This window comes from Pygocentrus nattereri, chromosome 20 (genome assembly GCF_015220715.1).
Source record: "Pygocentrus nattereri isolate fPygNat1 chromosome 20, fPygNat1.pri, whole genome shotgun sequence".
Taxonomy (NCBI): Eukaryota; Metazoa; Chordata; class Actinopteri; order Characiformes; family Serrasalmidae; genus Pygocentrus; species Pygocentrus nattereri.
In genome coordinates this window covers 27,984,476-27,998,302 of record NC_051230.1, presented here as the reverse complement: position 1 = coordinate 27,998,302, position 13,827 = coordinate 27,984,476, and the positions used below count along the sequence as shown (strand labels likewise).

The following is a 13,827-nucleotide window of genomic DNA, read 5'->3' as shown; positions in this document are numbered from 1 at the left end:
TTAGCTTCCTGACTAGCTTAACTTAACTAGGGAACTCTTAGAAAGTAATAAACACTAAAAAATACCAAAAAAAAAAAAAAACACATCAACGTTCTAGTGTACGTTCTTTTGCACTAAATGGTGATGTAACTGTGCTTGGTGACTATCTTCATTTGAAAGATTAAAGAGTTGAAATTGGCTTCAGCTGCGAGTGTTAGCGATGAGAGGGTTGACTTCCCTTGGATAAAGCACAGTTCCATTTTAGCCAGCAGGCGAGCTAATTAGCATGCCAACATGTTAGCATAAACTACGTAGAATTTTAATTTGTCACCATGTAATACATATTTATGCTTCATTGCTTCTTGAAACTTATTCAAATTCATTTAGCATGTATTTGCAAATGCCTAAACATGCCCTACAGCTGGATCGTTTTGCCCAAAATGTAATCACTTCAAAAAGCCTTGTTTTATAGTAACATCTGGATTATGCTACAAATGAAGTACTTGTGCTAAGACTTTGCTAATGACAATAACAATGTCACGCTGTGACTTGATCGCGACATGTAGAAAAAGTTTAAATATACTAAAACTTAGTTTACCTCAGCAATGTTTATGCTAAGTGTTCAGGAAAGTGAATGGACACTAAATATCTGCATAATTTTAGTGCTAAGATGTAAACAATACCATTTAAAGTGGCTTGATAAGAAACGCATCGAGTCTAATACCTGAGACAACTCAGAAAATACATGCTTATCACTGCTGAGAAAACCTCGTATCTCCAAAATGGTAACTTTACACAAGAAGGAAAAAACATACTTTACTTTTAATGTAAGTCAATGGAACCAGACATTTTCCCAAGTAATTTTGGGCCATTTCTTTTGGTCCATTCTTCATGAAATTCATACACAATGTAAAGGACAACAAGTATTGTCAGATTACATCAAAAACTGAAAAACAACAAAAATGGAGATGCAAGGTTTTCTTCCGAAAGCAGCAATATATATATATATATATATATATATATATATATATATATATATATATATATATGTAGTCATGGTGACCTCATGGTTCTTATCACCACCACTGTAAAGACACTGTAAGTTTCTCTATACAATGAACCATGTCACATCAAGCCACTCTGAATGACTGTTTACATCTCAAGCATTGAATATGACAGAATTTAGCAGAATTCCCCTTTAAACAGTACATAGATTTTGCGGGTGGGCGATTTTGCGTATTTGTGTGGGACTGTTTTAGCAAAAACGAGGGATGGCAGGCATTGCCGAGTAGAGATGTTACTTTTCTTCTGGGGGGGGGGGGGGGGGGGGGGGGGCGCTGCAATGACATCACATCCTGCCGCAGCATGACAGCGGTGTGGATGATTGCTGTGACAGGCAGACTATACAGGCCTCCTACCCACAAACCCAGGGAGGCGCTGGTCGTCCTGGCAACAGCGACACAGACACGGACGTCTCCTTATTTCTTATGACAGGTCTACGCATGTAGACCCTCCGGCCATTCTAACACACACGGACACACTCGCTCCCTCACACACACACACACACACACACACACTCCTACTGAGGCTTCCTCACTCTCTGGCATCCCACTACCCCATGGCACAGACTTGTTTTTAAAGCCCCCTCTCAAAAGCCGGCCTGCCTCAAGGGAACGACAACTTGAACACTTCTGCAAAACACAAACAATAACTTGACTAGGTCAGTCTAAATAAAAAACATAATCCATTTAATTTCTGTGACCGGCTATGTCCTCCTAGAAATACAATCTCATAGCTAGCCACTAATTGATTGACCAATTACCAGTGGAGAACCCTCAGGGCATTTTAGACCTTCAGAGAAGATCTAATCATTTACATGTCTGTTACTTTTAGTTCATTTTTGGTTAATATAATGGTCATGCTTGTTGTGTTAAGCCCCTCAGAAGCCCCTTGCCTGCCGGTGGGTTTTATTACGCACTTCTATATCTTTAGAATAGCTCAACCAGTTTGCATTGAAGCCCCTGTAGTTACTGGATAATAAGCTTTGTGGGAGAAATTTATTGAGAAAAAACATCCCTCTAGGCCATTTGGAAGTACTAGATATGTCACCAACTGGTGGCCTAACCAGGTTTCAGTCAGTGGAAAACAGTAGGAGCTCTACGCCAAGCTTTTTAAAGAAGAATCACTGTTAAAATGGCTACAAAGTCAAATGTATGTTGATGTCAGTTAAAACATAAGAAATGTCTTTTACAAGCTTCAGAGGCCTGTGTTTAATCTAGAATGGCCAAAACATGATCATGTAAATTGTTGTTAATTTAGCGCTAGAACACTATTAGAATCCCTTAGGGGCACTAGCAGAAATTAGCATCATAGTAGCCAAATTTGTTTTTGACTGAGTTTTGACATTTAAGGCCCAAACTAAAGATCTAGCTCTAATAGTCATAGATCGCCACTGCAGATTACAGCATCAGTGGACAGTCTATCGGCCATCAATACTGCTGTGGCCAGGTCACGGAGTGTCCTGCTTTTAGCAGGATAAAAATAGGCAGACAGTTTTTTGCTTGACACAGTTTTACACAACATTGCTATGTATGTGTGTGAGCTCACCTACCATCCATTCTGCTCATTTGACCCAGTTTGGCTTTGGCACTGGTTAAACTGGGTCAGAAGTGGATCCAGTCCAGTGTTCCTTGATGGGGCCAGTTGTACAGAACTCGCAGTCCTCGGCGCTAACACACACAACGTGTTCCATTTTTATACCCCATGAACAAATACCAGGCCACTCTCCAGTGCAGTACTGACTTCTTCTAACTTCCATACCCTGCTTGTTGGATTCAGAAAGCATGGATAAGGCATGCTAGATATTAGCAGTCTGTACTTATCTAGTATTTTGGAGAACTCTACACATGTTTACTTGCCTTAGACTGTGTCAAGTTCTTAACCAATCTCAATAGACTTGCTTTTGTGGTTTGTGATTCTGTGCGATAGACTGTTTCCTATAAAAAACTATGTTAGCATAACTGTAACACCATTGGTGACTAGAAAAACCATCATAGGTCAGCAGCAAAACCAGCATATATTGCGTATTGGATGCCGGAACGGTGGTCAGCAGCAATAGAAGTGAATGTGCTGATCACCACCAAACCAGCACATTGCTACTGTAAGAATAAAACGCAGTATCTCTATTTTTGTCGTTTTTCAGTTTTTGACATAATTTAAAAATAGCTGTTGCCCTTTATATTGTGTGTAAATGTAATTAAGAATGACTTGGTAAGACATCGGGTTCCATTGACTTACATTAAAAGTAAAGTAGGTTTTTTTTCTTTTTCCTGTAAAGTTACCATTTTGGAGAGGTTTTCTTCCAACAACAGCGAAATATTGTGTGTTGGATGCTGGTATGCTGGCCAGCCAGGATGACCATACTGGGTGACCAGCCAAACCAGCACCAGACTGCCACTAGACCATCATGCTGGTCTGTGCTGTTTTTTTAGCATTAGCACTGTCCAAAACACATGCCTAAATAATCAGCTTCTATTACTTCTTAGCTGCATTAGCTGAGTAGCTCCAGTGTAAAATTAAAGAAGCCACTCGTCTTGCCTGATTGAACACATCTGGGATAAGAGGAAAACTTTGCCTTCTAGCAACAAAGGGTCACTCTGACCAAAGTGAACGTAAAAATCAGTGACCAAAGTGGTCTAAATAGAGTTTAGTCCTATATCAGTGTTGCCAGTAAGCTCTAGATGGATTTAGTAGCCTGTAGATCAGTGGCTAACAGTCCGGATTTGTACAGCTGCTTAGGGATTGTGTTAGGCTGTTATAGCCAAAAACACAAAAATCATGAACTCGGAATACAACAAAAATGAAAAATGAATGACATATTAAATGCTAAGAATGCTGGGAAGCAGACTTGCAGAAAGGCAAAAAGGGATGATGGCCTGGTCAGAGAATTGAGGAAAATGAATTGGAAAAACCCTCTCCCTCTAGTCCTTTTCAAGGAGGTCTCATTAGAGGTGCATCTCTACTGGTCTGGCTGCACTAAAACAATGTGACAGTCAAGATACAGAAATGCATACTAGCTACAAACCACTGTGTCATGTGTGCTCATCTTTGCAGCTATGGAAAAACCAACAAATACTCATGAAATACTGAGGCCAAATTGTCTCCTGCAGTCATCGGTTTTCTCCAACAAGCAAGGTGAATACAAACTAATAGCAATGAAAGTATGTCATACAGTGTCAGAAGCCAAGGGTGAGCTGATTTAGGCATGTAGTTAGCACAGTCGCTAGTTGGTGTACTTAGGTTTCCATTACATGTTAGCTACATTAGCCTCATAGTTCCAGTGCAAAACTAAAGAAGCACACTTCAGACATCAAATATGTGCACATAAAGCTTAATCTCATCTTGTTGATGCTTTGAGTAGACTGCTTTGGAGTGATTTGAGTACAAAAAAACAAAGTGATGCATTGAATCTAAGGCCTAAGCTGAGCAAAGACCCATGTAGAATTGTTGCCTTATGATAGAATCAGAAAGAAAACAGATCCCACTAAGGAGTGTTGCATATTCAACATCTCAAACTAAATAAAAATAAAGGGCTTGAAAGCTGGAAGACTTGGTGTATTGGTGGTGTAGTGGTTGCTTACCCAGTGCATAGCTTCAACCACATGAAAAGGTTTTTAACCAGCCGTGAAATGACGACTACTAAATTAATGTCGCCTTCGCTTTTTTTGCTATTTTTTATAACCTTGCATGACGCAACTTTACCTCCATGGCATAACAGTCCAAATATCGGCCTATTGTTGCGAGGTTGCAACCGGAGATGCCATAGCCAACTGTGGCTGGGAGTCCAATAGAGCATAACCGGACTCTCTCTCTGGGTGCATAGGGCGGCCCTCTCCCACCATCACTCAGCGCAATGCCAGCTAACGTCACCATTGTTAGCTAATGCTCCATTCGCTAATGCTGCACTGTTCGCTAATTAGCATTCTCCAAGCATGTTGAGCCGTCTAATAAAGTGTTAGTGGCAGGTTGAAAAGACGTGATGGTTTCTCATGTGTTTCAGAGGAAGCTTCTTAGCATCATGTGATTGGAGAAGACCTAACGTGAGGAGACACGGGGTAACAATCAATAAATAAAAGAAGTCAATGAGGGTTGGAGTGTGTTGCATAGGTCTCCACTGTGTTTCAAGGTTTTGGTAATAATGAATAACAATAAATTGTGGTTATGTTTTATGAAGTTTTTGCGCAAAATGCACATAACAATGCTAATTTGGCATTAAAAAGACCAAGGCATAGCAGAGTAATAGCCCGGGCCTAAGGCTGCACCCAGCTTTGCATGTAGTTGAAGTGTACATGTTCATTTCCACTTAAGTAAAACACACTACATTTACATTTATTATTACAACAAAAATTATTGGAGAAAAAAAAGCCAAATAAAGGACTAAACTGTGCTGATGTAATATAGTCATGTACAAAAGACACAATTCTACACATTTCTTTAAAGCATAGTTACAATTTATCTGCTGAATTTAACATTTGTTTATTATTTATTAGTGTGGAAATGCAGTGCATCACATTTTTCAGTGCAAGGGCTGTGTTTGTGATGATGGCAGACAGATGTCCGTTTACCCAGGAGCGGAGGACTGAAGGTGACATGGCTATGGGAATGACCTTGTGTCGCCGGGGCCTGAGGGTCACAAAGGGCAAACTCCCACCCCTGAGACACGCATGCCGGGGGGAAAGCTTAAGCCAGAGCAGACTATACAGAGAGAGGGAGAGAGAGACGAAGCACACAGGCTTGACCACAGCTTAAACAGTCTACGCTGGACATGGCTATGTGCGTTAATCCCATTAGATTACACAGTGCACACCCACACATGACTAATACACACCACACTTACACATATACTGCTGGATAAGAGACCTACACACACAGGCTTTTAAAGGGTCCATATCGTGGAAAAATGGTTTAGTTTTCCTGAAATGAAGCAGTTGATGTAGCATGTAAAAGTTAAAGTTTTAAGACATAATATTCACTCCTCAGTTCTTACTTAGCCTGTTTTGAAAACAGTATTTTTGTGATGTCACAAAAACCAATTTACATACGTTTACTTATTTAGGCTACCGCAGCATAGCCCCACCCATTCACGCTGATGTTATTAGGAGTGTCTCTAGCTTTTTTGAATGGGGCTCAAAGCAAGACAGCCAATCAGAACTGAGGTCATTTACTTAGTAAAACCAAGAAGGGATTAAGAAAATGTCAGAAAATGGTCGTCTATGTTCTAAATTGTCTGAACTCACACAATTGTCACCAAATTTCCCCCACAAAGACCTTCACCTTCAATAATTCAACATGTACATGAACATAAAATCACATGAACATGAAAATAAGGTGAACACCGTTTCTAGTTTTCATTAGAAACATGCAGTGAAATCAACAGTGGCTGCACATTCCTGATTGCAGCCTCTCGCCCTCATTATGTTATGTCTTGTTTCGAAGAACTAGAGCTTTCCATTTTCAGGTTGCTGTTTGTTTATTTATCCACATTATGCAGCGTAGTCTGCCCAAGCCATGCTAATGTTATCGATATCACTGATATTGCCAGCATCAGTGGTAATGTTTTACTTGTAAATGACACTTCATGCCCAGCTTTGGTGATAGCACAAATACCTCTGGTTTCATCAGTGAACCTTCCCATTTTAAAGCTGCATTTGAACAAGAAGGCTGCAGTCAACCACAGCAACACATGGTGCACGAACAGCTGGGCTTTAGCACGAATGGTTCAAAGGGTCAAGGTGGTCAAAGGGTCAAGGTGGCATTAATAATTTATCACATTAACAAGCTTTAAATTAGTTAAATTAGACGCTTTTTCTAGCCACGTAATTGCAGGCATGACATATGCATACAGGCTGTCTCCTCTCGGGCTAAGCCAGACTAGCCAGCCGTTCTGAGCATATATTCTCTCACACAGATTACCAGCATGCTCATACGCACAGATACACATGCGCCCACTCCACGGAAAAAGATCACACACTCCTAGACATGCGCGTGAACACAGGTTCACTCACATTCCTTTGAGGATCCCCCACGGTGTGCTCGTCTTAGGTGTGAGCGTGGCGCCGTCCGCAGAAAATGAAATCAGATGTTGTAGGTAAGCGAAGGGACTTTGCTCTTTTTCATTTTTCGGTTTGTTTATGACTTTTGCCCATTGAAAGCTGACCTGTTTGACTGCTCCAAAGAGTATTTGGACACTTTAACCATTGGTAAAGTTGGGTCATTTCACAAAAGCCTGGAGAACAATTCCAACCAGACTGCACTAAGGGCACTGTAAGGTACAGAGGTGGAGAGGTTCAGGCTTAGGGCTGGTTTTCTCACAATGGTGTCACTGAGCTTGGGTTCATTGATGAGATCACGAAGTGCACAAAGACATTTTGTATGCAAACCTGCAGAAATCTGCAAAAAGGAACAATTTGAAACACAAAAGCTGCCTTTGGAAAGAATACTTTGCTTGAATGGTCGGCTATTACTATTCTGTAGAATTGTCTTCTCTGGATGCTGTAGACTTATATTTGTACAGCAAGTTTTACGACAGCTTTTAAGAAATAAAGGTTCAGATCTTTAACAAGCGAAGTCCAGAGCAAACATGGTATGAAGAACTCCCTTAGTGCAAGAGAAAGAACCAAGACAGAAGGTCTGTCTGAATGTTTTCTCATGTAATGGTCAGCCCCACTAGGTGTAAGACACGTTTTTCTTCAAGGTCAATAAAGTAAGTTTATCTTTATAATCCTTACGGATGGCATGTTCTTGGTGGAGTAACTGTTGCACCTTCACTTGTTTCTTCCTCTTGCTTTTATAGAGTTTTTCTATTTGAGGTTCCTCTGCTTCCTCTCATTGGTTCTTCCTCATGTTTTTACAGGGTTACTTCTTTTGAGGCTTGATTCTTCTTGGTGGTTCTTCCTCAAGCTCTTTTTGGTTTTCTCATTTTGAGACTTAGTTCATCTAATTGGTTCTTTCTCATGTTCATATGGAATTTCTCCTTTTGAGTCTTGGTTCCTTTCAGTTGTCCTTCCTCAAGTTAAAAGGGAGTTTTTCAGTTTGAGTCTTGGTTCCTCTCTCAGTGTTTTCAACCCCATGTTCCTACGGAACCTCTCCTTTTGAGTCTTGGTTCATCTCAATGTTTCTTCCTCATGTCTTTAGGGAGTTTCTCCTTTTGAGACTCAGAATGGTTCTTCCTCATACTCAAAGATTTTTGTCCTGTTGTCTTGAGGTAGCTCATTATGGGGCTTTCAGCCCTCACTGCTTTGGGACAGTGTCGCTTGTAGAAAACACTATCTAGTAATCACTGTATCTATTTGAGTTCGTACTTTATTAGTGAGTTGAACAAACATCAGAGTGATTTGAATGGCCCAGAGAAGGTTACTCGTAGTTCAATATCAAGCTAACTGAGCAAAGAACTGAAGTACCACAACACTTTCCTTGGCCATCTTCGTTCCTCTACACTTCTGACGCTGGCACAGTGGAATGTGGGCTCGAGCATGGAAAGATTAATTGAGAATTGCTGCATCAGATAAGCCAGTGTAGAGCAGGGGGAAGAACGTGTGTAGAAATAATTTAGGATTAGATTGGGTGGCTAATCTCTTTATAGTGAGTGTGCAGTCTCAGCATGCAGACGGGTCTGGATTTCTCTCCCACTCTCTCTCATTTTCTCTCTCTGTGGATCTTCTCTCCTCATTTTAATTTCCATTTTGCAACGAAACGCAGCCCGTAGGACACTCTTAGATAAGGCTTGCAAGTCTGGATTGGTGTACAGAAAAAATGCAAATGTGGTTTTCCATAGTTTTCATAAATCTGAAACTGACCTTTGCCTTTATAACCTTTGGACATATAACAAATGCATCCCAACATATCTCTGTAAAGGTCAAAAAAGTAACAAGTACTGCTTTTCTGTAAGATTCTTGTCCTTTGCTGGACACCATTACTCTGCCCCATTCATCATTGTTCAGTTTCTGGCCATAACACTGCTGTTGACCAGATGATATTTGGGTGGTGGATCGTTCTCAGCTCAGCAGTGACTTTGACATGGTAGTTTCATGGTGGAATGTGTGGCTCATGGTGTGATTGCATCAGACTGATAAACTGACCACTGATAAAGAGCTACAGGATTGCTACTATAAACTTGCCATAAACAGATGGCCCACAGTCTTTAATTGTACACCAGCAAGTGTAAACTACACTTAGGGATGAATACATAGTTCAGTGTTTTCTTGCTCTTTCTAAGAAAATTATGTTTCTTTCTTTTATTTCAAAGCAGTAGTTTCTCCAAAAAGTGTATTTGATTAGCCTAGGCAAATTTATCCTTCTTTAATCAGACTTGCCTCAGGATCTGCATGGTGCTACTGTTTTTAGCTCTGTGACAGTGTGGTCAAAAACCACAAAAACAAGTCTATTTTGGATTATACGGCCTCTGCCTTTCTCTGCTGGCCTACTAGTGGCCATTCTGCCAGTGGAAGGAAATCGACTTGGATTTATTTACTTAATATAAAGAAATAAAATATTTTTCCTGTAACTCTGTTTAAAGATTAACTTTGACACTATTGCATCTCTAAGTATGAACTTTTGAGACTGTGTTGAGCTGCTGCTAGTGAGCAACAAGGAGTGAAAGAAAACCACTGCTGTGAAAATAGTCAACAAAGACAGCTGTGTCGAGATAAATATCATGCCACAATAAAAACATAGATTTGATAAATATTGACTTGCTTCCTTTTGAATACCGAATGTTATTCAAGAAAGCACAGTTCTCCAAGACAGGAAGAAATTACATTACTACTGAAAAAAAGGGGCTAACAACTCACCTCGGCTTAAAAGTGATTTATGCCTTTTGTTCTATGCTAACTAGTAAGGAAATAAGCACTCCATGCATTATTACTGTGTGAAATGCATTAGACTTGTAGCGGAACAAAATAAACAAAAATAAAGAAGCAAAGTTCAAACACTTCAGACTTGGCCGATGGATACATTTATGGTAATGTGGAAATGGAATTATGGGTTGAACTAGCCAGTGAATTTACGGCATTTAGCAGACACTCTTATCTATAGCGTATTTGATCATTTTACACAGGTAGGCAAAGGTAGTGTAAGGAGTCTTGCCCAAGGACTTTTACTGGTATAGTGTAGGGTGCTTGTCCAGACACATCTGAGCCCCAGTCTACAATGCAGAAGGCAGAGCAGGTGTATTACCCACTACACTATTCCAACCACTGAACAAGACACTAGACATTTACCTCAGTAAATGAAAGTTTAAAAATGCTAATTTGGCAATACTTGTTGCTCATAACAAAGGCTGATTTTTCACCCAGAGAACCTACTTCTAGTGCTCATTTTTGGTCAAAAGAGTTACCCATGACAATCATTTTGATCCAGAGGGGGGGTCCAGGTATGAATTGAGTGGATTGGATTAGTAGCTAAGTAGTTATTTTGTCATTTAACTGGCTCTCTTACGCTCTCTCTCTTTCTCTCCGCAGCCCAAATCGAAGTTATACCATGCAAAATCTGTGGAGACAAGTCCTCAGGGATCCATTATGGGGTCATCACGTGCGAGGGGTGTAAGGTGAGAATAAACGTGACAGGCTTTTCAAAAAGCACTGTAGAACAGTACCTTGCCTAACACCATTAAAGACTATTGATTTTGCGGTTTAGACTAGATCACCAGCCACATTAGTGCTTGGGTGTAGGCTTGTCAGAAACCGTTTAGAAATTTTTGGCAGATATCGCCAGTGATAATAAAAGCATGTTTTATTTAATGGCTTGGGAAACAGAAGGAAAATCTAATGCAAATGAATGAACCATTTAAGCCTTTTGCTATTAATTGTGTATATTTATGTGAATATTTTCATATAGTTTGTATTACAAACAACATTTTTAAACAAGTAAACACATGAATAGGAAGTTACACTTCAGTCACAAACCAGTAATAAGCTCTAATTAATCCGAATTGTGCTCTGAATGAACATCCAACAATAAAGGAGGCCTTGTGCATCTTCTATACAGTGATAGGAAACACCGTAGGGCATAGAAAGCTTTGACTACATGCTGATGTAATTCAAAAGTAGTAGTAGTTATTTATTGAATTATATAATTAAAGTAACAGCAATAGCTTTAGACTTCAAAAGGCCAGCAGTGCTTTTAGGGCAGGGAAATCTTGAAGAGCAGATGGGGTCCTAAGCTTTCATCCCAAATAAATTGGTTGAGGTTCCCTTTCTGTTCAGTTGAGTTTAGGACCTACTTCCTAATAGTTTTATTTGTAGGGTGTCTCTAATATCCTCTGCTGTGTCCTGCTGTAGGGTTTCTTCAGGAGGAGTCAACAGAACAATGCCTCATACTCCTGCCCTCGCCAGCGCAACTGTCTGATCGACAGAACCAACCGCAACCGGTGTCAGCACTGCAGACTGCAGAAATGCCTCGCTCTGGGAATGTCCCGGGATGGTGAGAAACAGAGCAGTTTTTCCGTTTTTATTCGAGTGTATAATCTTATATATCTGATTTTCAATAATACATTTTATTACTAACTACATTATTTTAAATTTGGCATGATTAAGCATGATTGTTCACAGTCTGGTAGAAACTAAATGTAAAACTCACTATAATTATATTAATAATAAGCAACAAAAATATTTTAAGAAATGGCATTGTTATTATTTTAATGCTGAGGTTATACACATAATAACTAACAATAATAATATATTGCTGGTGCGTATAATATAATATAATAAATTATATAGTTAATAATAAACTAAAAATAATAATAGTAATAATGACAGAAAAAATAGTTACTATTATTACATTAAGAAATACAAATTAATATATATGTATATATAATTTATAAATAAGTGTACAACATCTATAGAGACACACGTAAATATTACATTTTCCTTGAAATAGTATAGTATAATGCAGTAGTATAATATAATGCTTGTTTTTGCTTTCCCTCCCTTACTCTACTCCGCCTCCATCAGCGGTGAAGTTCGGCCGCATGTCTAAGAAGCAGCGGGACTCACTGTATGCAGAGGTGCAGAAGCACCAACAGCGTCTGCAGGAGCAGCGGCAGCAGCAGCAGACGGGTGAGGCCGAAGCCCTGGCCCGCGTTTACTCCTCTGGACTCTCTTCTGGGCTCGGAAGCCTCGGTCATGACATTGGTGGTGCGTACTCCAACGGCCACCTCATTGACATGCCCAAGGGTCAGGCCAACGGCGCCCCGGCCGGATACTACGGCATGGACTCCACCCAGCCCAGCCCGGACCAGTCCGGCCTGGACATGGCCGGCATGAAGCAGATCAAGCAGGAACCCATATATGACCTGACTCCCGTGCCCAACCTCTTCCCCTACAGCTCGTACCAGGACAGCCAACTAGCGCCAGGAGTTTCCATGGGGGAGCTGGGTATGGCAATAGCTCTTGCTCATAAGCTTTTGAAGGCTTAATCCAATGTAGTCAATCAGCCAAGACATAGTTCTCTTCTTTAGTTTAGCGCTGGAGCTGTGAGGCTTATCAACACCGATTAGCATTGGGCAAACTGCATAAAATAATATACTTGCCTCAAACTGCAGAAACCATATGACACTCTACAACAGTTACGTATTAACCTCTTCAACTCAGAGACCACCGGTGGTTCCAAACGTACTTTGTCATATTCGTCATAACTTTCCTATTTCACAAGCTACATTCAAAAGGTGGGTGTCATATGAGAGCTGTGACTGTCTTCTTTCCAAAAGATGGTGGTGTCATTTTAAACCCCTATAATGAAAGAATCCGAACTTACAATTTGTTCTCTACTGAAAGTCGACCCATTTTTCCACAAATCTGGGCTATAAACTATAAACAGATGACGTCTCTTCAGTGATCTGCTCTGTAAAAATTATTTTTATAAAATAATACAAAGAGCCTCTGAGATTTTTGGCTTTCAGCAGTGAATTGTAAGCATATAGTAATATGTGCCATCATAAAACACATGTTCTGTTAATTTGAGGGGAACGTTTAAAAAAAATAAAAAATAAAAATTACATTTATTTCATAAAGTTACTGAGTAATTTGCCTGATGATTTGGTCGTGTAAATTCAGGTGGAAAAAAAAATATATACCCTGGTCAGCAGAGAACATTGAGTAGTTTGGCATTTAGCTGTGTGACTTACTTTGGTCCATTTTTAGAGATAACAGTATGCCATACTGTGTCAAAAATCACATTAACAAGTCTATTTAAGGATTTAGGCAGTTTGCACAATGCAAACTGAGTTATAACCTTCTATTACTTGTTAGCTACATTAGCCAAAATAATACAGTGCAAAATGAAGATAATGGGAATATTTTGTGCTTCTGAATTTTGTACTACATAATCACGTTAACCTTAAAACAATGGTTTCATAACAATGAAAATCCAATTTACACAATTTTCCACTTACTCTAGACCAAACTGACCTGGCAAGATATTTTTAGTTCAGCGTTGGAGCTACAAGGCTGATGTTGCTAACAAACACCAATACCCAATAGTCACCCAAATCTTTTCCATAAAAATCATGTCCAAAACTTCAGTCAACTCATTCAAACAACATCCAGGTTTTCGCTATGGTTGCACGGACTTGTTGATGTGGTTTAAGACACAGTATGACTCAACTGCGAACTATAAAAAGCAACAAAAGTTTAACGTGTAGCTGAACACGAGTTAGAAGCTCAACCTGCTCCATGTTCAGCTGCATTATTAAGGTTTGTGCATTTTTATAGCTTACAGTGAGCCATACTGTGCTCTAAACCACATCTCCAAGTCTGCTCGAGTTTAAGGAAGACCTGAATGAAGGCTGAGAGA

At 39.9% G+C, this 13,827-nt stretch overlaps 1 protein-coding gene across 2 annotated transcripts in view; it reads left to right on the top strand.

Annotated features, from left to right (window-relative positions):
* The window catches only part of rorb (RAR-related orphan receptor B), a 51,412-nt gene that overhangs the window by 22,842 nt on the left and 14,743 nt on the right, over positions 1-13,827 (top strand). The window contains exons 1-4 of one of the 2 annotated variants that reach the window (XM_017716695.2): positions 7,001-7,126; positions 10,497-10,582; positions 11,316-11,457; positions 11,988-12,410. In XM_017716695.2, coding sequence (XP_017572184.1) covers positions 7,108-7,126; positions 10,497-10,582; positions 11,316-11,457; positions 11,988-12,410 — 670 coding nt within the window. In that variant the 5' untranslated portion in view covers positions 7,001-7,107. Of the gene's footprint in view, positions 1-7,000; positions 7,127-10,496; positions 10,583-11,315; positions 11,458-11,987; positions 12,411-13,827 lie in introns of those variants that run through there. The other variant, XM_037531762.1, reaches the window with a different exon arrangement.